This window comes from Blennius ocellaris (assembly GCF_963422515.1).
Source record: "Blennius ocellaris genome assembly, chromosome: 16".
Taxonomy (NCBI): Eukaryota; Metazoa; Chordata; class Actinopteri; order Blenniiformes; family Blenniidae; genus Blennius; species Blennius ocellaris.
In genome coordinates this window covers 19,518,501-19,539,696 of record NC_137665.1, presented here as the reverse complement: position 1 = coordinate 19,539,696, position 21,196 = coordinate 19,518,501, and the positions used below count along the sequence as shown (strand labels likewise).

The window sequence follows — 21,196 nt, the reverse complement described above, 5'->3', positions numbered from 1 at the left end:
CCTGAGAGGTGAACTTGGTGTCTTCCCTTGCTGCAAGTACCTTGATTGTTTCTTGATTCCTGTGTCTTCTCTTTATTGACCTAATTCAGGGGTTTAGACCTGACAAAGAGGTGTGAGCAGAGCTTCTCTTCAGAGGTGTGTTGGTGGCTCGTCTCGTACAGTGGAAACTTTCCTCTCGGTCTGTTTGGGACCAGAAATTAGACTCTGTGATTTTAAAAACAAACAAACAGCGGAGTGTTTTATTTCATAGCCGGTGAGCGTGAAGTACTACGATTTTTAATGTTGCAGATGAAGAGCCTGGCTGGAGATAGCAGGTAGTCACAAGGGACCCGAGGGTTCAGAGTCCAACCCGCCGCTTTTCTCCTCCTGCCGTCGCCGTCGGCTCGGCAGAGTCGCAGACATGGAGCAGGTGACGGAGCGTCTCTGCAGGTACAAGAACTCCACCTTCCCGGTGGGCTACACCACCCCGGAGTACATCGACTCTCTCCAGGGTTTTGAAGTGAGAGACAGCGACGTCTTTCTCGTCACGTATCCCAAGTCAGGTCGGTGAGAAAACTCCCTAAATCTGACGCTTTTCCCAGACGGATCGGCTGAAGGGTGTGTTTTGTTTATTTTTCCCCCTCTCGGGTTTCCTGCAGGAACCATCTGGGTTCAGCAGGTCGTCATCTCTATCTGCGAGCTGGCCGGCGGCCTCAACCAATTCCCCAATAACTTCGTGCAGATGCCCTGGCTGGAGTACAACGAGGAGTGGGACTACGCCAGCCGGCCGTCACCCCGACTCTTCTCCTCCCACCTCTTCCCGGCGCTCATGCCCCTGGGCCTGAAGGAGAAGAAGGCCAAGGTGTGTGTGTGTGTGTGTGTGTGTGTGTGTGTGTGTGTGTGTGTGTGTGTGTGTGTGTGTGTGTGTGTGTGTGTGTGTGTGTGTGTGTGTGTGTGCGTGTGCGTGTGCGTGTGTGTGTGTGTGTGTGCACTGAAAATGGTTGCTAGCCTGCTATCTATCTATCTATCTATCTGTCTGTCTGTCTGTCTGTCTGTCTGTCTGTCTGTCTGTCTGTCTGTCTATCAATTCGTTGGTTTTCCATGAATAAGAATCCTTTACAAGCTTCAGTCTCACTGTAAGTAGAAAAAACAAATTCGATTAATCGTAATCAATTACAGGAAATAGTGTGATTAATCAGTTAATTTGACAGCACTGATTTAAATTAAAAGATTAGTTGGATGAAACCTTAGCTTGTTCTCCATATTGCTCTTTGTGAGCCGTCGTAATTGTGACTTTGCGAATCGGAATCTTTCTTGTGTTTATAGTTCTGGGTTTATATTCTATTTTTGTTGTGGTTCTGTTTGCATAAACCTTTGTTCTTGTTAATCGTTTCTTTGTTTCAAAACGCGTTTCAAACCCGCCTGTTCTCTTCAGCCTTCGACGTCATGTGACCTGCTTTATAGCTATAATTTGTTTTAACTGCGTTTGTGTTATTGCCTTGCCTGCATCTTTTATCTATTTCATGTAAACATGTGAACTTTACATCTTGTCTTTTAAAAGTGCTTCATGAATAAGTTGGATTGGATTCATCTGCTCTCTCTCTCTCTTTTTTTAATTTTTAATTTTCAGATCATCTACGTGACGAGGAACCCGAAGGACAACATCACGTCCTTTTACCACTTCAGCAGAGAGTTCACTGACCTGGACGCTCCCGAGACCTTCGAGACCTTTCTTGAGCAATACCTGAAGGGAAACGGTGCGACGCTTCACGTCCGCATCCTCTGAGACGACAACCTTTAATTAGTTAAAGCTAATCTTTAACCTGTCTCATCAGAGGAACGCTCTGAGTTTTATAGATCTGGGGAAAAGCTTAGATCAGTTCTGGTGTCAGAGGGCAAATGTCCAGCAGCTGTGAACAGCTAAAGAGGCTAAAATAATCAAGATGTGTAAAATGGCTAAAGTGGGAAACCCCCCCCCCCCCCAAAAAAAAAGCCTTTAAAAATATAACAACATAGAGCTATGCTCGGTAGACCGCAGACAGTCGCCAACGCCACATTTGTCTGTGGAACCGAGTTAGCATCACCAGCATGTTAGCCGTTAGCTCTTGGGATGAATGGGAGATTTTTTTCGCAGTTTTTTTAGGGGATTTATTCGGAAAGGGTTCGTCATCAACGTCCCACAATCTATTAAATCGGTCCGTTGAAGACGACAGATCATCCCAGAAGATTCCATGCAATTCGGGAGAGTAGTTTTTGCGAAAAGTTGGCCAAATACATACAAGCCAGTATATAAATACACGCAGACGAAAACAACCTTGTTGCCCAACTATCGTCGGTGAAGCTAAATACAGTATATCTGAACTGTACCTGTGATGCTTAAAGCCCCTTTATTCGCTGGCAAAAGTTGTTTTTGTCCACGTGTATTTATTTATTTATTGGTTTCGTATGTGTGTACGTCACCAACTTTTCGCATTAAACGACCCGCATGGCATGAAGCTTTCAGGAGGATTCTCCTTTGTGGTTCCTCTAACTTTGGAGAGCGGTTGGGTCAAAGGTCAAGGTCGAGGGCACGAAACGGTCACAAAGGGATTCTCGTCATAACGCGGTCAGTTTCAATCCGATTGACGTCAAACCAGCACTAAAATGTTCCGTTTCCAATTCCCTCTCCTCTGATAGGTCACATGACGCAGTGACGTCATTACCCTGCTTAGCGGTTGGGGGTCAAAGGTCACGGTGGACACTACTAACGGGATGCGACGTGTCTCTCCACAGTTTTGGGTGGGTCTTGGTTCGACCACATCCGGGAGTGGCACCAGAACAAGGACCAGTACAGTGTCCTCATGCTGTCCTACGAGGACATGGTGTTGGTGAGAAGTTGCTCCTTTTGTCAAAGCTCCGCCCGACGTCCTCAGATGTCTCCATGTCGTCGCTCCGTCCCTCCAGAACTTGAGGGAGGGGGTGAAGAAGATCTGCGGCTTCTTGGGGAAAAGCCTGAGTGACGCCGACGTGGACAAGGTGGTGGAGAAGTCGACGTTCAAGAACATGAAGAAGGACACGAAGGCGAACTACGAGTTCCTGCCGAAGGAGAAGGTCCGGGGGAACTTCATGCGCAAAGGTAACGTGACGCAACCTGCAGAGGGAAAACACCTTTGATGCAGGTCAGCAACTTCAGGACGAGGATTTGACTTCGTGATGTCACACGTCGACTCTCACACCGGCTTTACCTTGTTCTCCTGCGAAGGTTTGGACTCTGGCTGTTTTTTAAACGCAGTTTTGGACCAGAGTTGAACCGACGCTCGTTTTGAACTGAAGATTAATTTTGGACTGGTTTTAACCAGTTTGGTCACTTTTGAATCGATACTGGGCTTCATGGAGGAACTGGTGAGGGAGGGAGGGGGGGGGGGGGGGGGGGGGGGTCAGAAAGAAAGAAAGATGATGGATGGATGGATGACAGATGGAATGATGGATGGATGGATGGATGTTAAGAAAGAAAGATGATGGATTGAAAGATGATAGATGGATGGATGACAGATGGATGGATGGCAAGAAAGAGATGATGGATGGATCGATGACAGATGGAATGATGATGGATGGATGGATAGATGTTAAGAACAAAAGATGGATGATAGATGACAAATGGATAGATGGATGGATGAGTGGAAAGAAAGAGATGACAGATAGAATCATGGATGGATGGATGTTTAGAAAGAAGGATGATGGATGATAGATGACAAATGGATAGATGGATGGATGAGTGGAAAGAAAGAGATGACAGATGGAATCATGGATGGATGGATGTTTAGAAAGAAGGATGATGGATGGATAGATGACAAATGGAAAGATGATAGATGGACGGATGGATGGAAAGAAAGAGATGATGGATGGACAGATGGAATGATGATGGATGGATGGATGGATGTTAAGAAAGAAAGATGGATGGATAGATGACAAATGGATAGATGGATGGATAATGGATGAGTGGAACGAAAGAGATGATATATGGATAACTGATGGATGGAATGATGATGGATGGATGGAGGACAAATGAGTGGATGGTTAATAAACAGGTGGATGACAGATGGAAAGATGATGGATGGATGGATGTTAAGAAAGAAAGATGGATGGATAGATGACAAATGGATAGATGGATGGATGAGTGGAAAGAAAGAGATGATGGCTGGATTGATGACTGATGGAATGATGATGGTTGGATGGATGAAGGACAAATGAGTGGATGGTTAGTAAACAAGTGGATGACAGATGGATGATGGAAAGATGATGGATGGAGGGATGACAGATGGATGGATCAAACTCATCCCTCCCGTCCTTCATGCAGTGACTCACCGTCGACTCGTTAGTATTTTAGCATTCACATTTAAATCATCCTCAAGAAAGAAAGAAAAGAGAACTTTCTCTTTCTTCACACGAGGATGTAAACTTTGTTAAATGTCCGTCGTGGAGAAACGAAGCCGTTTGTCTTCACCAGGTCAGATCGGCGACTGGAAGAACGTCTTCAGTCCTGAACAGAGTCGACGAATCGATCGGCTGATTGAGGAGAAACTGGGACATCTTGGCCTCAACTTCGTCTGGGAATAGAAGACAAAGTCCTGCTGCGCCCCCTGCTGGGGGAAGGAAATCTCACTACTGAAATGATTAATAAACGCTAACGAAGGAGCCGCGTGGCTTCAGAAAAGAAATCTTACATCCTGTCTGTCTTAAGTTAAATTGTTTGTCTTGTCCGCTCGTGTTTTGTTGCTGTTGATCGTCGTGTTTCAATGCCAGACAGAATTAAAGAAATTGTTTTTTTGAAATTGGTTGTTTGTTGATTCGGCACAGTGGCGTAGCGGTTAGCATGTAGCCACACAGTGACGGGTGCGGTTGTAAATTCAAATCTAAATATTATATATGATTAAAAAGAGTAACTAAAGTACCTGTCGTAGTGAGACTCAATAAAGAACCAGTTAAAGTTCAAATGTATCATTAAAGTAACAATGATGGTGAAAAGTATCAATACATGTACTCGTCATAGCAGAAAAGTTCTGTCACTTTAAAACCACAAATATCTTTTATTGCTGCTAAAACGTTTTTGTTATTATGTATTTGTTACGCTTCTCCAATTGTAATCTCAGTTGTCTAAATATTAATCTAAATATTAATCTGTTTAGATTAAAACATCTTGACACAAATCAACCTTCATTTAACATTTAACATAAAAGTGCCTCCCCTAGTGGCCGAGAGCGGCACCACAGGCTCCACAATCCAAGAACCCAGAGGTCTGCAACCTCAGATTAGATTAGGTTAGGTTAGGTTAGGTTAGATTAGATTAGATTAGGTTAGATTAGAGTAGATTAGATTAGATTGGATTGGATTGGATTGGATTGGATTGGATTGGATTGGATTGGATTAGATTAGATTAGATTAGATTAGATTAGATTAGATTAGATTAGATTAGATTAGATTAGATTAGATTAGATTAGATTAGATTAGATTGGATTGGATTGGATTGGATTGGATTGGATTGGATTGGATTGGATGAACCATTGTTGGTCCCACAAGTGAGAAATTGCACTTGAGACCAAATAAACTGATTCTAATGGTTTCACTTTTTTTTCTGAGAGCATTTTTGCATGTTTTTAACTCATTTTTAATCTTTTTTTGTTTTTTATTCTACTTCTTTAGAATTAGAATTTTTTTCTGATTCTGAACAAACAAACCAATAAGCAAATGGTAAACAAACACCAAACAAATTGACAAGCCGACAGAAACCAAACATAGGACAAACTAACAAACTCCAAACCAACAAACACGGCACAAACAAACAAACCAGCAAACCACTGAACCAACAGACAAACCAACCAACAAACACCAAACAAGCAGACACTGTAGAAACCAACAATCGACGAACAAACCAGACAGTGAACAAACAAGCAAACAAACGATTAGACAAATGAACAAACCAAGTAACCAAAAACTAAAGAAACCAACAGTCAACAAACAAACAAACATGATTTATTCTCTTGTTAAAATGAGACTGGAGCAGTGAAGAAAAGAAACAGTAAAAAAAAGTATAAAAGGAAACAATATTTTTTTTTACATTTGTTTCAAAGTTCACAAAATAGAGATAGATAGATAGATAGATAGAAAGAAAGATAGATAGATAGATAGATAGATAGATAGATAGATAGATAGATAGATAGATAGATAGATAGATAGATAGATAGATAGATAGATAGATAGAGGGATGGATGGCTAGATAGATAGATAGATAGATAGATAGATAGATGGATGGATGGATGGATGGATGGATGGATGGATGGATGGATGGATGGATGGATGGATAGATAGATAGATAGATAGATAGATAGATAGATAGATAGATAGAAAGAAACTGTCTGATTCAAAGTGTTTTCAATAAAACCAAAGGAAAGCGAGAGAAGAGAAGCTGGAAGCTGATTGGCTCTCCCAGTTGACCTCTTTGACCTCCACGTTGGCTGAAACAGGAAGTGGAGTTCAGTCACCAGCGTATCGCTTCAGTCACTTCCTCCTGCCAGAGTCTCCACATGCAGACATTTATTGATCTCGACCGGATTCAAAACAACAACAACAACAACAACAAAAACCTCCAATGAAGGACGGACGCAGTGAACCGGTGGCGTGAGAAGCAGGCGCTGCCAGCAGGGGGCGCCCACCACCAGCTTTTTCGGGGGGGCGCGTGTCGTTCAGGGCGGAGGCTCGTCGTTCCTCCATCTCTCTGTGACTCTCAGCTTCTTTTATCCCGAGGATGTCTGCAGGGAAGCTCTGAAGTCTCAGCTGCACCTGAGGACAGGTAAAACCTCCAGCTCGTCTCAATCTGGGGACATTAAAGCTCCCCGATGGACACAACTGCTTTGAGTTTGTCCTCTTCCTCTTTCTCTCTCTCTCTCTTTCTCTCACTTCTCCCTCCTTCATCAACCAGTCTGACTTTCTGAGCAGTACTGTTCCTTCTGGATGAAAACTGTTTTATCTGGCTTTTTGTTTTTGTTTTGTGCAGTTACAGTTTTTAGTGCAGGTTTTTTAAATAGTGAAGTCGGTCAGAATGATGGTAAAACACCTTTTTTTTTTTTTAATTACAAATTCAGCTCTTTTCTCTGAATCGTCACAACAGGATCAGGTAGAATCTGACAACTGCAACAAACACTGAATCAACAAACAAGCATTTTAAAGTAGATCTATGAAAACGCTTCTATGTGTGTTTTCACCACAAATGACAGGAAAGCAGTTCTCTGAAGAAAAGTGAAGGGAGTCGTTGTGAATAAGTAGATTTAGTTGTGCCTGGTTTCCCCCCCCCGTCTCTGTATTGGTGATTTTCACGAGCTTTCTGAGTGACCCATGAGCATCAGGTGAAGCAGGTTTGGCTATAGAGATCCTGAAAAAAGAACAATTAACTTCCACTGAAAGTTGATTTATTCAGTTTCTGGCAAATATCAATTGTTGCAATGAACGTTTGGTTCACGGTCTTGTTTGAAGCAGGTGCGTCTGAAGGGAGCAACATTTCACTATTGTCTCTACACTTTTATTTTCCAGCTTTTATCTCATCATCTCATTAATCTTTTACTTAAATTGGAAGTTCATTCCACGGGTCTGAAACCTGCGGCTCTGGAGCCACATGTGGCTCTTCAGCTGCTCTGTAGCGGCGCATTTGGCATATTGTTTATAAGAAAGCTTTGTCGTCTTTCATTTTTATGTCATTTGAATTCCACACTGAAAACGGTCTAACCTCCAGGACAGATGCAGACAAAGTCATAGCTTTGAGAAAAAGAAATAAAAGAAAAACATATTAAAATCAATAAAAAAGATAAAATAGGAAAGAGAATAACAGGAAGAAAAGATTAAAATCAATAAAAAAAAGATAAGATAGGAAAGGAAATAAAAGGAAAAAAGAAAGGGCAGATAAAAGGAAAGCAAATAAAGGGAAATCGAAGAAAAACAAGAAAAAAACCAAAATAAGAAAACAGATTAAAAAGAATAAAAAAGGAAGGGAAAGAAAGGAAAAAAGAGGAAAAAGGAAAATAAATTAAATTAATTTGGAAGAAACAAATAAGAAAAAACTATTAAAAAGGTCAAATACAAGAAATAGGGGGAAAGGGAAAAGTTATGAAAAAAGGATTCAAAAGAATAAAAAAGGAAAAGAAAAAAGAAGATATAGATGAAAAGAGGAAAATAGATAGAGGTAAAATAAAGAAAAAAGGAGACAAAAAGGAAAACAGTTGCTGGTATAAAACTGCACAATCACTCAGAAAGGTGCAGCAGCGAAAACAGCTAAAAGGCTAAAGTATTAAAAATTGCCAAGATTCATAAAATGACCAAAGTGGGAAAATCCATTGAAGAAAAACTTTTAAAAATGGCCACAAAAGCAAAAAAATAAGATTAATAAAATAGAAATTGTGCCTGTGACTTTTCCTTCTCGTAACCTTATTGTTGCATGTATAACATTAATATTCATTTTGTGTATTATATATTAAATAATATATATTGATACATTAATTTTTTAACTTGTTTTGTGGCTCCAGACACATTTTATTTTGGTGCAAAATGTTGAAAACAGCGTTTTGGTCATGAAGGTCTGCTGCTCAGACAGGAAGTGAGCACTGCGCTCACTGCAACACTGCAGAAGGAACTGGAAAACTTCATTTTTTGATTTATTTTGGAATTAGGAAGAGCTGCACTTCTCCATTAAAGAGACTTGTTGTGACGAGCGCTTGGCAGTGAAAACGAGTCGGGCCGTCACTGTATCCTGCGTGGGCGTCGCTGCGTCTTCTTTCTGTCAGACGCCCAGTTGAGGCTTCGCTCTGTTTGTGGTTAGCGAGCGAAGGAAGTGGTGGGGAGGGTGAACGAGAGCCTCGTTTCTGCAGCTCTGCAAACTTTGTTCTGGGAGCTGAACGAGACGCAGGTGACAAAAAAAAAAAAAACAAGAAAAAAACGGAAAATACCCGCGAGTTCCCTGCAGCCGGTCGTAAGACGAGTTCTTTATCTTTTTATAAGCTACGACGCACTGAAGCTGTTGCTGAGTTACTGTTGTAGCATTACTGTTGTAGCATTAGTACTGTAGTGTTACTATTGTAGCATTGATACTGTAGCGTTACTATTGTAGCGTAACTATTGTAGCATTACTATTCTAGCGTTAATATTGTAGCGTTAATATTGTAGCATAACTATTGTAGCATTACCATTGTAGCATTGATACTGTATTGTTACTACTGTAGCATTACTATTGTAGCATTATTATTGTAGCATTACTATTGTAGCGTTAATATTGTAGCATTACTATTGTAGCGTTACCATTGTAGCATTGATACTGTATTGTTACTACTGTAGCATTACTATTGTAGCATTATTATTGTAGCATTACTATTGTAGCATTACTATTGTAGCGTTAATATTGTAGCATTACTATTGTAGCGTTACTATGGTAGCATTGATACTGTAGTGTTGCTACTGTAGCGTTACTATTGTAGCATTACTATTGTAGCATTATTATTGTAGTGTTGCTACTGTAGCGTTACTATTGTAGCATTACTATTGTAGCATTATTATTGTAGTGTTACTACTGTAGCATTACTATTGTAGCATTACTATTGTAGCATTATTATTGTAGTGTTGCTACTGTAGCGTTACTATTGTAGCATTATTGTTGTAGCGTTACTACTGTAGCGTTACTATTGTGGTACGTCGTCGTCATGGCAACAGTAAGCGTGTCAAAGCAGCAATGACCAGGGTTGTTTGTTGATACATGTTTCTCTCTTCGTCTTCCTCTTGGTCTCATTTTGTCGTTTCTACCAACAGACCTGTTGTTTTACAAACTCCAGTAGTTTTAGTTTGAGTAGATTTCTCCACTAGATGTCGCCAGGACGACGGCCCCGTTTGTTTTTTCGCGCGTCAACGACGTTTTGTTGTTGGGTGATCGGCGACCACGCCACGGAGCAGAGTTGACGTGGTTGCTGGGTTCACGCCCGGCGGGGCGACAGGCCGCGGAATTAAAGATTTCAAACCCTACAGGTTGTCTCTGGAGGTTCCAGTGAGAAACGGCTGGACGAGGAACAGTTTCCTTCAAAATGAAAGAGCCTGTAAATAGGACGTCACGCAGGATGAAGATGTTACAAAAATAAAAGCACGTTTGGTTCTGACAAGAAATCTCTACTGTGGTTCTGTTGTTACGAGAAGTGTGAAGCAGTTTATTCAAGTTCCTTTATTTTTGTCATTTACATGATCAGAACTCTGTGGTCCTTCTGAGAATGTCATTAGTTTATTGTGGTGAGGCGAGATCTAACAGGAAGTGAACTTTAATGTAAATTCTGCTACAAAAGTCGTGCGGTGGTATGAAAAAAAAAAAAAAAAAGTACAACGTTCAATCTGGTGCAGCTTTAGAAGTAAACTCCTGTATTTCAAATACCGGAAAACCAATGAATGATGAGTGGTTGATTCTGTTTATTTATTTTATATTTATATGGAAACAAATATTTCTAAAAACAAAAATTTTCATTGTCAATTTAAAACTATATTTAAACCCTGTTTTTGAAAGAGATATTTACAAATATGATCACGTCAACACGTTATACAGATCACCACTGTCCTTGTTTTATTTGCACAGAGAAAATCAGAATAATAATGGAGAATTTTATTATTGTATTTATTAGAATATTACAATATCTTGTTATGCATTAATAATGTCACTATAATATTAATAAATGTTATACAAACAATCATAATAATATATAAATCAATGGAAATATTTGACCCAAAACAGTCATTGACCATGTGATTTAATATGATAAAATCTAAATAGTATATTATTATAATTATTAAATATAAAAAAACATTGATACTAATAATATAAAAATCGATTGAAATATTTGACCCCCCAAAAACAATCATTGACTATGCAGTTTAATATTAAGCACCAATATTTATATTAAGTTAATAATTAAATATTACACTATTATTTTTACTAATACAGTAATATATCCAATCCACTTTATTTATTTCGCACATTTTAACAACAAAGCGTTTCCAAAGTGCTGCACATGAGACTGCACATAAAAACTAAACTTAACAGTCCAACACTAAATAAGTATAAAACCATAAAATTTAAATAAAAACAGATTAAAAACTACAAACACATTAAAAAAAACTACAAATAAGAATAAAAGAATTTAATAGAATAAGTAGAAATACAAAAACGCTTAAAAAGCAATAAAATAAATAAGAACAATAAAATAAATAAAAAGACCCAGGGGACCACAGGAACAAAAACAAACAACAACATTTTAAAATCAATTCTAAAATGAACAGGGAGCCAGTGCAAAGATGCGAGGGTTGCGGTAATGTGTTCACGTTTTTTGGTCCCTGTTAAAAGTCGTATAATATACAAATCTATTGCAATGTCAAACCCTTAAATACATGATCATGTTATAATTCTTATTAAATATTATAAAATATTGTGAGTAATAATATAAAAATCTATTGAAATATCAGACCAAGAAAAGAAATTAGTGATCATATTATAATTGTTATTAAATAGTATAAAAGTATAGTTACTAATAATATAAACATCGAGTGAAATATTTGACCCAGAAATCTTTTTTTATGTTTTATTTTTGAGCAAAGCCTTTTGAAATATCACTTTAACAGTGAAACACTGTGATGACTGAGTATTTTCTACTTCATGCAGTTGCCTGAATGAGTCATTTGAGTTTTAAAGCGCCGTCCAGCGAGATTGAGAAACACTTCCTGCCCTCGAAGCTCAGATTTGTGTCTCTGAATACCAAACCGCTGCAGCGGAAACCTTCTCGACTTTCTGCTGAAGGACTGAGTTCACGCAGCTTCGCTTCCTGTGTTTCTCTTCCTCCCCGCAGACGAACGCCGCTCTTCCCGTCACTCTGCTCCTGATGGAGGCCAGAGGAAAGTACGACTTCGCCCCGTCGGACGACGACGAGCTCAGCTTCCGGAGGGGAGACGTCCTGAAGGTGCGAGCAGAACCCGGGGCGGCGGTTCCGCCGGAGGATCTCACCGCTTTAACGCCTCCACGTCTCCTGCTTTCAGCTCCTCAACCTGCAGGACGAGTGGTGCCGGGCGGAGATGAACGGGCGGGAGGGCTTCATACCCAAGAACTACATCGACTTACAGGCGCCGGGGTGAGACGCTGGACACTCCCTCCTGTCTCCTTTCCTATCAGGGTTAAGGAAAGGTGTTGGGAGGCTTCCTAAAGGAGTTTGGAAAGGTGTTCAGAGGCTTCCTAAAGGAGTTAGGAAAGGTGTTCAGAGGCTTCCTAAAGGAGTTAGGAAAGGTGTTCAGAGGCTTCCTAAAGGAGTTAGGAGAGGTGTTAGGAGGCTTCCTGAAGGAGTTAGGAAAGAGTTGGGTAAGGTGTTAGGAGGCTTCCTAAAGGGGTTAGGAAAGGTGATAGGAGGCTTCCTAAAGGGGTTAGGACAGGTGATAGGAGGCTTCCTAAAGGATTTAAGGAAAGGTGTTAGGAGGCTTCCTAAAGGAGTTACGAAAAGTGTTAGGATGCTTTCTAAAGGAGTTAGGAAAGAGTTGGGTAAGGTGTTAGGAGGCTTCCTTAAGGAGTTAGGAAAGGTGATAGGAGGCTTCCTAAAGGAGTTAGGAAAGAGTTGGGTAAGGTGTTAGGAGGCTTCCTAAAGGAGTTAGGAAAGGTGATAGGAGGCTTCCTTAAGGATTTACGCAAAGGTGTTAGGAGGCTTCCGAAAGGAGTTAGGATAGAGTTGGGTAAAGTGTTAGGAGGCTTCCTAAAGGGGTTAGGAAAGGTGATAGGAGGCTTCCTAAAGGGGTTAGGACAGGTGATAGGAGGCTTCCTAAAGGATTTAAGGAAAGGTGTTAGGAGGCTTCCTAAAGGAGTTACGAAAAGTGTTAGGATGCTTTCTAAAGGAGTTAGGAAAGAGTTGGGTAAGGTGTTAGGAGGCTTCCTTAAGGAGTTAGGAAAGGTGATAGGAGGCTTCCTAAAGGAGTTAGGAAAGAGTTGGGTAAGGTGTTAGGAGGCTTCCTAAAGGAGTTAGGAAAGGTGATAGGAGGCTTCCTTAAGGATTTACGCAAAGGTGTTAGGAGGCTTCCGAAAGGAGTTAGGATAGAGTTGGGTAAAGTGTTAGGATGCTTCCTAAAGGAGTTAGGAAAGGTGATAGGAGGCTTCCTATAGGAGTTAGGAAAGAGTTGGGTAAGGTGTTAGGAGGCTTCCTAAAGGAGTTAAGGAAAGGTGTTAGGAGGCTTCCTAAAGGAGATAGGATAGAGTTGGGTAAGGTGATAGGAGGCTTCCTAAAGGAGTTAGGAAAGAGTTGGGTAAGGTGCTAGGAGGCTTCCTAAAGGAGCTAGGAAAGGTGTTAGGAGACTTCCTAAAGGAGTAAGGAAAGGTGCTTGGAGGCTTCCTAAAGGATTTAAGGAAAGGTGTTAGGAGGCTTCCTAAAGGAGTTAAGGAAAGGTGTTATGAGGCTTCCTAAAGGATTTAAGGAAAGGTGTTAGGAGGCTTCCTAAAGGAGTAAGGAAAGGTGTTAGGAGGCTTCCTAAAGGATTTAAGGAAAGGTGGTATGAGGCTTCCTAAAGGAGTTAGGAAAGGTGATCACGTTGTTGTAACAGTCAGATCACACCTCCACTAGGGGGCGTAATAACAAAGGACAGAGGTGAAGGTTGGTGTCGTGGTGATAAAGTGATCAGATGTAGTGTAACAGGAGATTCTGTCACTTCCCTTGCGGCTCCAACCACTGATATGATGTCAAGTACAGCAGGTTTGAATGTACATCAAAGGAAAAGAGGAACTCAAGGTAAACGTCTGCAGGTGAACAAAGAACCAATCAAACACTAAAACTGGACTTTACTGTGTCGGTTCTACTACATCCAGAACATTCCTGGTTGGGATCTGGGTTCTAGATGATTTCAAGTTGTTCCAGCAGATAATTTTTTTGGTAACTTACATGATCTGCTCCTTTTTACTCATCCTGAGTTTCCCTGATCAGCCGGCCCTTTAAATGTTGTCGCCACAAGGAATTGTGGGTCAGCATGAGCTAGTCTCCTTTGGTAAAGGAAGCATCAGTGTTTCCTAGGCTAAAGGAGGTTCTAAAGGAAGCATCAGTGTTTCCTAGGCTAAAGGAAGCATCAGAGTTTCCTAGGCTAAAGGAGGCTCTAAAGGAAGCATCAGTGTTTCCCTTAGTGAGAATTCCAACGCTCCTTATCTTCAAGGTTCAAGGTGTTTTTATTGTCATATCACCAGTAAAAGCCAGGTTTCACAGTGAATGAAATTCGTATTTTTCCGTCTACCCATGGCTGCCATTTAAACATTTCTGGGGTTAAGGAGAAGTGTATAGGAAAGGAGATAGGAGGGACTATTAGGCCGCACCTTGAGTCTAAAGCCGTGGTTACGTAACAATCCCACACACAAAAAGCTGAATTCATATTTCATATTTTGGTTTCAGTGACACGTTCTGTCTGTCGCGTTCACGTTTGGCTAGCTGACGCGCTGTACGGTTCCTTCAGGTGGTTCCAGGAGAACGCCAGTCGCAGCTCGGCGGAGGATCTCCTACGACACAAAGGCGTGGGCGCCTTCGTCATCCGAGGCTGCCAGAGTTCGCCTAACGACTTCTCTATCTCCGTCAAGTGAGTGTCCGCCGGCTCGCGGGCTAACGCTAGCACGTTCGATGACACCGATGACAGATGTCAGACTTATAAAAGATGAAAATAAAGTCTGGATGGACTCAAAGTTTGGATTTTTTTTTTCAGTCCCCCTAGGATTTCGCGAGATGCCCATCGTAACTATTTACGTCCAAATTGTGGCCTGCAGCTTTAACCAATCCCAGCAACTGTTCTGCAAATTTGACCAACTGTCAGTCGACCAAGACCTTGACGTCTGACACGTTTATTTAGTTGTTTTATTTACGCAGTCACGTCGGCATGTCGGTGCATTTCTCAACCAAGCTTACGGCTAAAGACAGAAAAACAGTTTCTAAATGTCTGACACAAGAATGGGAGGAGCCTGTTTTGTGCTTTATGCTCTTTATGGCGGGATTATCGTTCATGTACATGTGTGTGCAGCGCTACATTTTGGGACGTCGTTACATTGTGAGACGTTGTGTCATTTTGAGACATTGTTACATTTTGAGACGTGACATTTTGGGACATTACATTTTGGGACGTTGTTACATTTTAGAACGTTGTTACATTTTGAGACGTTACATTTTGGGACGTTGTTACATTTTGAGACGTTACATTTTGAGACGTTGTTACATTTTGAGACGTTACATTTTGGGACGTTGTTACATTTTAGAACGTTGTTACATTTTGAGACGTTGCATTTTGAGACGTTGTTACATTATTCAGACATTGTTGCATTGTGAGAGGTTACATTGTGAGACGTTACATTGTGAGACGTTACATTTTGAGATGTTGTTACATTTTGAGACGTTACATTTTGAGACATTGTTACATTTTGGGACGTTGTTACATTTTAGAACGTTGTTACATTTTGAGACGTTACATTTTGAGACATTGTTACAGTTTGAGACGTTACATTTTGAGACATTGTTACATTGTGAGACGTTTCATTTTGAGATGTTACAATTTTAGATGTTACATTTTGAGACGTTGCAATTTGAGACGTTACATTTTAGAATGTTGTTACATTTTGGGACGTTGTTACATTTTAGAATGTTGTTATAGTTTGTGACATTGTTACATTTTGTGACATTGTTATATTTTGTGACGTTGTTACACTCGACTGGATTGGTTTGTTTTCCTTCTCTCAGCTGCTCCAAAGCGCTGCTGCAAATCTTCACCTCTTCAGCTTCACATCAGCTACTCTAACTTAAACTAAGAATAAAAAAGCCGTCCCTTTGTCCCTTTGGCTCCTGGCGGTTTTCAAACCACTCGGTAAACCAAGCTGAATCGGACTCGTCTGAAATGGGGAAATCCCCAAATGAACCCTCGCCTTTATTAAGCTGTGATTCAAAACAAGAGGTCGGTGGCTGTGAAAGGGATCCACGAAACAGGCCAGCTTCCCATCAAACACTCACTCAAAATCCCCCGAAATGAGGTTTTGTGTGTGCGAAGGCCAACTTCCTCCTCTTCAACTGACTCTGATAAGAGATTAACCAGGAACAGGAATTAGTTCCTGTTAATGTGAAACCGCCAACGATCGCTGACGAAGGCTGTTTCACCCTGTTTCACCCCGCGCTTGTTGAAACCGAGGGAAACTTCATGCTTGTCGCTTGTGTTCAGGTTTTCATGCCACCACACCCAATGTTGTTAAAAACCCAAGTGTGACTAGGATCACTTCTCCTTTAGGATCGCTTCTCCCTTGAGAAGGACCGACTGGCGGCAGCATTTCCCTTTAAGAAAAAGCTGCAGTGACTCAACCAGCTGTGAGCTGCAGAAGTTCTCCTCAAGCAGACGAGTAAATAGACGTCACCCGGGGCGTGTCGCCGCGGCGACGAGTCAGGAGCTGTGATAACAAGCGCTCATGTTCAGAGCTGAGATGTTTCTATAGATAGAACACTGAAGTTCTTCTTACTCCGGATATTAGAGAAGTTATATGTTCGTGAAGGAAGGCGCTTTATAACCTGATGCTCGAGGAGGAAGATGCTCTATGATCAGTGTTTCTCAATAGATTTGTGCTCGGGCAGACGACTTCCTTAAAGTTGTAAAATTTCACAAATTACCAATCTCATTGTAAGATGAGCTGATTCTATCATCATAAAAAGCACATTTGATATATAAAGATTAATAGAATAGTGTTGAAAGGCATTTTAATGAAGTGCACTTGCATTTTGTTAAATTGTTGATAAATTACATTTGCAATTCATTTATTAATAATTCTGAAATTTTTCTTGCAGAATTACTCAATTGCAACTGCTTTTTTTCGCACACGAGGCAGCAATTAATACTAGCAATTATCCACAGTGACCACTAGAGGGCAGTCCAACAGAGGAAACAGATATAATGTGAGTGGTTATCAGTAGTTCTTCTTTCTGGTCTTTAAAATACCACAAGATACCACAAGCTAGTTTTTTTTAATGAGGTGTTTATCCATCAGGTAAAACACCTCAGTTCTGACCTCAGTGTTTCAGTTCTGGAGGGAAATCTGGTTTTAGTGGGAAGGAAGTAAAGTTGGCTTCTTTAAAAAAAAAATAATAATAATAATTATATATATGTCTGAAATTAATAAAATAAAATAAAATATTCATAAAGCACTTTTCATTAAAAAAAATAAATCTCAAAGTGCTACAAGGTAACAGTAAAAAAATTTAAAAAGAAAAAGTGCAAATACACAAAATTACAAAGAAAAAAAAAAGTCATGATTATGGAATATTGATATTTTATTTATTTATTTATTTAAAAACCCCTGAAAAGACCGTGCAACCCTCCGTCTGTCCTCAGACACGAGAACGACGTCCAGCACTTCAAGGTGATGCGGGACAACAAGGGCCAGTACTTCCTGTGGTCGGAGAAGTTCACCTCGCTCAACAAGCTGGTGGAGTTTTACAAAACCAAGTCCATCTCCAAAACCAGAGAGATCTACCTCAACGACAGCGCCTTGGACAGCCAGAGTCCCGCCGCCCCCGCCACCACCGCCGCCGTGCCGGTACGACACTTCAGGGTCCAGAGAGGAACGCTGATTCAGCACATTCTCGTGCTGCTCGCTCTCGCCAACACTGACACGTTTTTAACTTTTCAAATGTCGAGTACTTTTCATCAAATACACGTTGTATTGTATTAGTTTGAGGACGGGTCAGAACTTCTGAAGGTTCGGATCAGTTATACAGAAATAATTAATCAACCAGCAAACTGAGGAATCAGTTACCAACCAACAACATACCAGTCAATCGATTAGTTAACCAACCAATGAGCCTACATGTCAATCATTTAATAGACCAACAACTAACAGATCAATTAATCAACTGGCTTAACAACCAACCAACCAACCAACATATCAAATCAATTAACCAACCAACCGACATATCAAATCAACCACCCAACCAACATATCAAATCAGTTAATTAACCAAACAAACAATCAACCAAACAACAGACTGACCAACCGACATATTAAACCAATTAACCAAACAACCAACCGACATATCAAATCAATCAATTAACCAAACAACAAAACAACCAACTGGCATATCAAATCAATTAACCAAACAACCAACCAAACAACAGGCTGACCGACCAACATTCTAAACAAATTAACCAACCAACCAACTTGTCAGTTAATTAATTGACCAACCAACCAATCAACCGACCGACATATCAAATCAAATAACCGACCCACCGACCGACTGCCTGACATATTAAATCAATTAATTAACACATCAGTTAATAAATGAATGAAGGACTAGCCTACTTGTCAATCATTTAATAGACCAACTCACTAACAGAACAATTAAGTGACTATCTTAACAACCAACTAACCAACCAACTGACATATCAACTCAACCAACCGACCAACAAAAACTACAAAACAATCAATTAACCAACCGACCAATATTGGTTGATTTAATAATGTGACTAATCAGTGTTTGACCATTAATTAATATAGTGTTCCTGAGCTGAGCTACAGGAAGTGCTTCTGTTTGTTCAGCTCTGTTTCCTGTCTGCAGGTAAAAAGAGCAAGTTTACCTGAACAACGTAACGCAGCAGCGGCGGCAGTGGCCGCCGCCATCGCTGCCGGACCGCGCAGAGCTTCAGACCTGCCACACAGCCAGCTGGTACCTTTTAGCTTTTACCTTTACCTTTCAGCTTTACCTTTTAACCAGCCAACATATCAAATCAATTACCCAACCAACCAATCAACCAACCGACACATACCTTTTAGCTTGGCACTTGTAGCTTTTAGTTTGTAGCTTTTAACTCTTTACCTTTTAGCTTTTAGCTTGTAGCTTTTACCTGTTAGCTTGTAGCTTTTATCTTTTACATTTTAGCTTGTAGCTTTTAGCTTGTAGCTTTTACCTGTTAGCTTGTAGCTTTTATCTCTTACCTTTTCATTCCCATTAACCCATTAAAAAGCAGTTAAGAAGCTAATGTTATTGTTTCTTGCTAAAAGTCACCGACCGTCTCTTGTGTTTTTAAACACTTGCAGCTCAATAAGGTGGGACTGGAGGAGCGAGCGCACACCATTGGCCACACGGGGAGGAGCAGCCCCGTCAGCTCGGGCTTCACCCCCCGCCGGACCTCAGAGACGATGCCCCTCCCCCAGGTCAGCCTGCCGGCTTTTGTGACCATTTTTTGTATTTTTAAAAGGATTTTCCCACTTTAGACATTTAACTGTTTACAGCCATTACAGCAGTTTGAGCTACACTACGTTTTTTTTATTTTATTTCATTTTTCAGAATTTTTTTGTTTTTAATCATTTTTCCCCCTTTATTATTTTTTTTTAGCAATCATTATTCTGTTTATTTTTCTTTTTTCCCCTTTTTCTTAATTTTTGTTTTCTCTTGTCCTGAAATCATTTTAGTTTGACTATTCTTCCGGTAGAATTTTTAAAAATCTGCATCCACCGGCGACACTCGAATATTGTTCTGCTTTTTTTCCTTTTTTTTTTTTTTTTACATCTACTTAAAATTGTGATTGTGGACATTTTTCTTCCTCGAGACGTACACTTCCTGCTCTGTCGGTCAAATTCAGCCACGGAGGTTTTTCTGTGACGCCGTAGCGGCTTTCTGTTGTTATACTGTGACACCTAGTGGTCACTGATGGTATAAGACAATATTTAAGTTGCTTCTTTAAACGAGTCACACTTTAGCCAAACAACTAAAGACAGTGCGACTTGGACCTCGTTTACATGACAAGTGAAAATTTTTTTTGATAAAGATGTCCGTTTCCATGGCAACGGCAGAAAACGATGTAGCGTCGTTGTTGTGTAAAAGGCCTTATTAGTCTGGAATATTCAGTCGTAGGAAACGTTAAAGAAACTTTTGAGGACTGCAGTTAAAATATATTTTCAGAGTTATTCTTTCCAGCGAGTCGTCGGCCGCCGAGGAGGAAACTTTCTCGCGTAACTGACAGAATAGTCCAGGTACTACGGTACTCCTGTTTTTCAGTGAATGGTCGGTGCGATATTCACTGCTGCTCTCCTCCCCCCCAGCAGAGGGCGCCGGCGGTGCAGGTCAAGGCCATGTACGACTTCACGGCGGAGGAGGACGACGAGCTGGGCTTCTGCGTGGGCGACGTGATCGAGGTTGTGGACCGCTCCGACGCCTCCTGGTGGAAGGGGAGGCTGCGGGGGAGGAGCGGGCTGTTTCCTGCCAACTACACCATGCCGCTGTAGGACGTAACGTCTGGAACCTTCCGGAACTTTTCTCCCCGAAGAGACTCCGGCCGGGTGGGGGGGGGGGGGGGGGGGGGGGGGGGGGGGGTGGGGCTCCGTTTACACGACAACGTCTCAGCTCAAAACGCAGCGGCTCCGATGTTCGTTTCCATGGAAACGGCAGGAGTGGATGTCAGTTGGCGTGTTGTGCCACTAGTTGGTGCTTTTTTTTTTTTTTTTGTATTGAAACCAGACAGAAGAAGACGCAGACGAACTCGTCGCAGCAGCGCTTCCACCATCTACTCGGGACTCGGGTTGTTTCTGCCTGTTTCCACGGCGACAGTCGGCGGCGTTCTCAAATAGTTTCATTTTCAGGGGCTCCGAGCGGCGTTGTCGTGTAAACGGAAACTTAAAGTGCAAGAAGTTGGTTTTTTTTGTTGGCGTTTTCACTTGAAACGGGCCCATTGGGACAATTTCACCCTTTTCACCACTGCAGCCATTTTTTCAATCAGATCCTGGCTGATCACATCGACTCCTCGCCACCTGACGACGTCACCCTGACTCCAGAATAAAGGCATTCCTTGTTTAGATTTGAACGTCCGTGACGACGGACTGAAAGGAAAGTAAACGGAGCGGCATCCTGCTCGGTCATGTTTTTCATGTGACATTTATTGACTCTGTCAAGGCTTCAGAAACCAAACAGGAAGGCAGGAGAGTTGGCTCTTCAAAGTAGAAGCGGAGGAGGAGGATTTTATCGCAGAAAGTGGTGGTGAAACGTCGTACGGTTATTGTTTGTCTTTCTCCTGAAGTCCTCGTCAACTTAATCCAGATTATTTTCGGCAAAAATAAATGCTCACTGAAGTCGTTTCGAGTGAAAAAACGTGTTGTTTTTGCATTTTCATCTCTGAAAAGCTGAGTGTTTACGCAGCAACGTTTTGAAGAT

General features: G+C 41.2%; 2 protein-coding genes across 2 annotated transcripts; both read left to right on the top strand.

Moving 5' to 3' along the window:
• Positions 1 to 400: 400 nt before the first annotated feature.
• Positions 401 to 4,575, top strand: LOC308141049 (amine sulfotransferase-like; the record flags this gene model as incomplete). The annotated part of the gene is made up of 6 exons (XM_080511052.1): positions 401 to 542; positions 639 to 841; positions 1,610 to 1,736; positions 2,752 to 2,846; positions 2,923 to 3,094; positions 4,466 to 4,575. 6 exons carry the CDS (start codon positions 401 to 403, stop codon positions 4,573 to 4,575), a joined length of 849 nt encoding a protein of 282 aa, XP_080367178.1.
• Positions 4,576 to 6,753: 2,178 nt separating this feature from the next.
• grap2a (GRB2 related adaptor protein 2a) lies at positions 6,754 to 20,290 on the top strand. Its single transcript, XM_080511777.1, has 8 exons — positions 6,754 to 6,805; positions 11,871 to 11,981; positions 12,058 to 12,149; positions 14,491 to 14,610; positions 17,386 to 17,590; positions 18,608 to 18,715; positions 19,087 to 19,203; positions 20,092 to 20,290. The coding sequence occupies exons 2-8, from the start codon at positions 11,904 to 11,906 to the stop codon at positions 20,272 to 20,274; spliced, it is 903 nt and encodes a 300-aa protein (XP_080367903.1). The 5' UTR covers positions 6,754 to 6,805; positions 11,871 to 11,903; the 3' UTR covers positions 20,275 to 20,290.
• Positions 20,291 to 21,196: the final 906 nt, after the last annotated feature.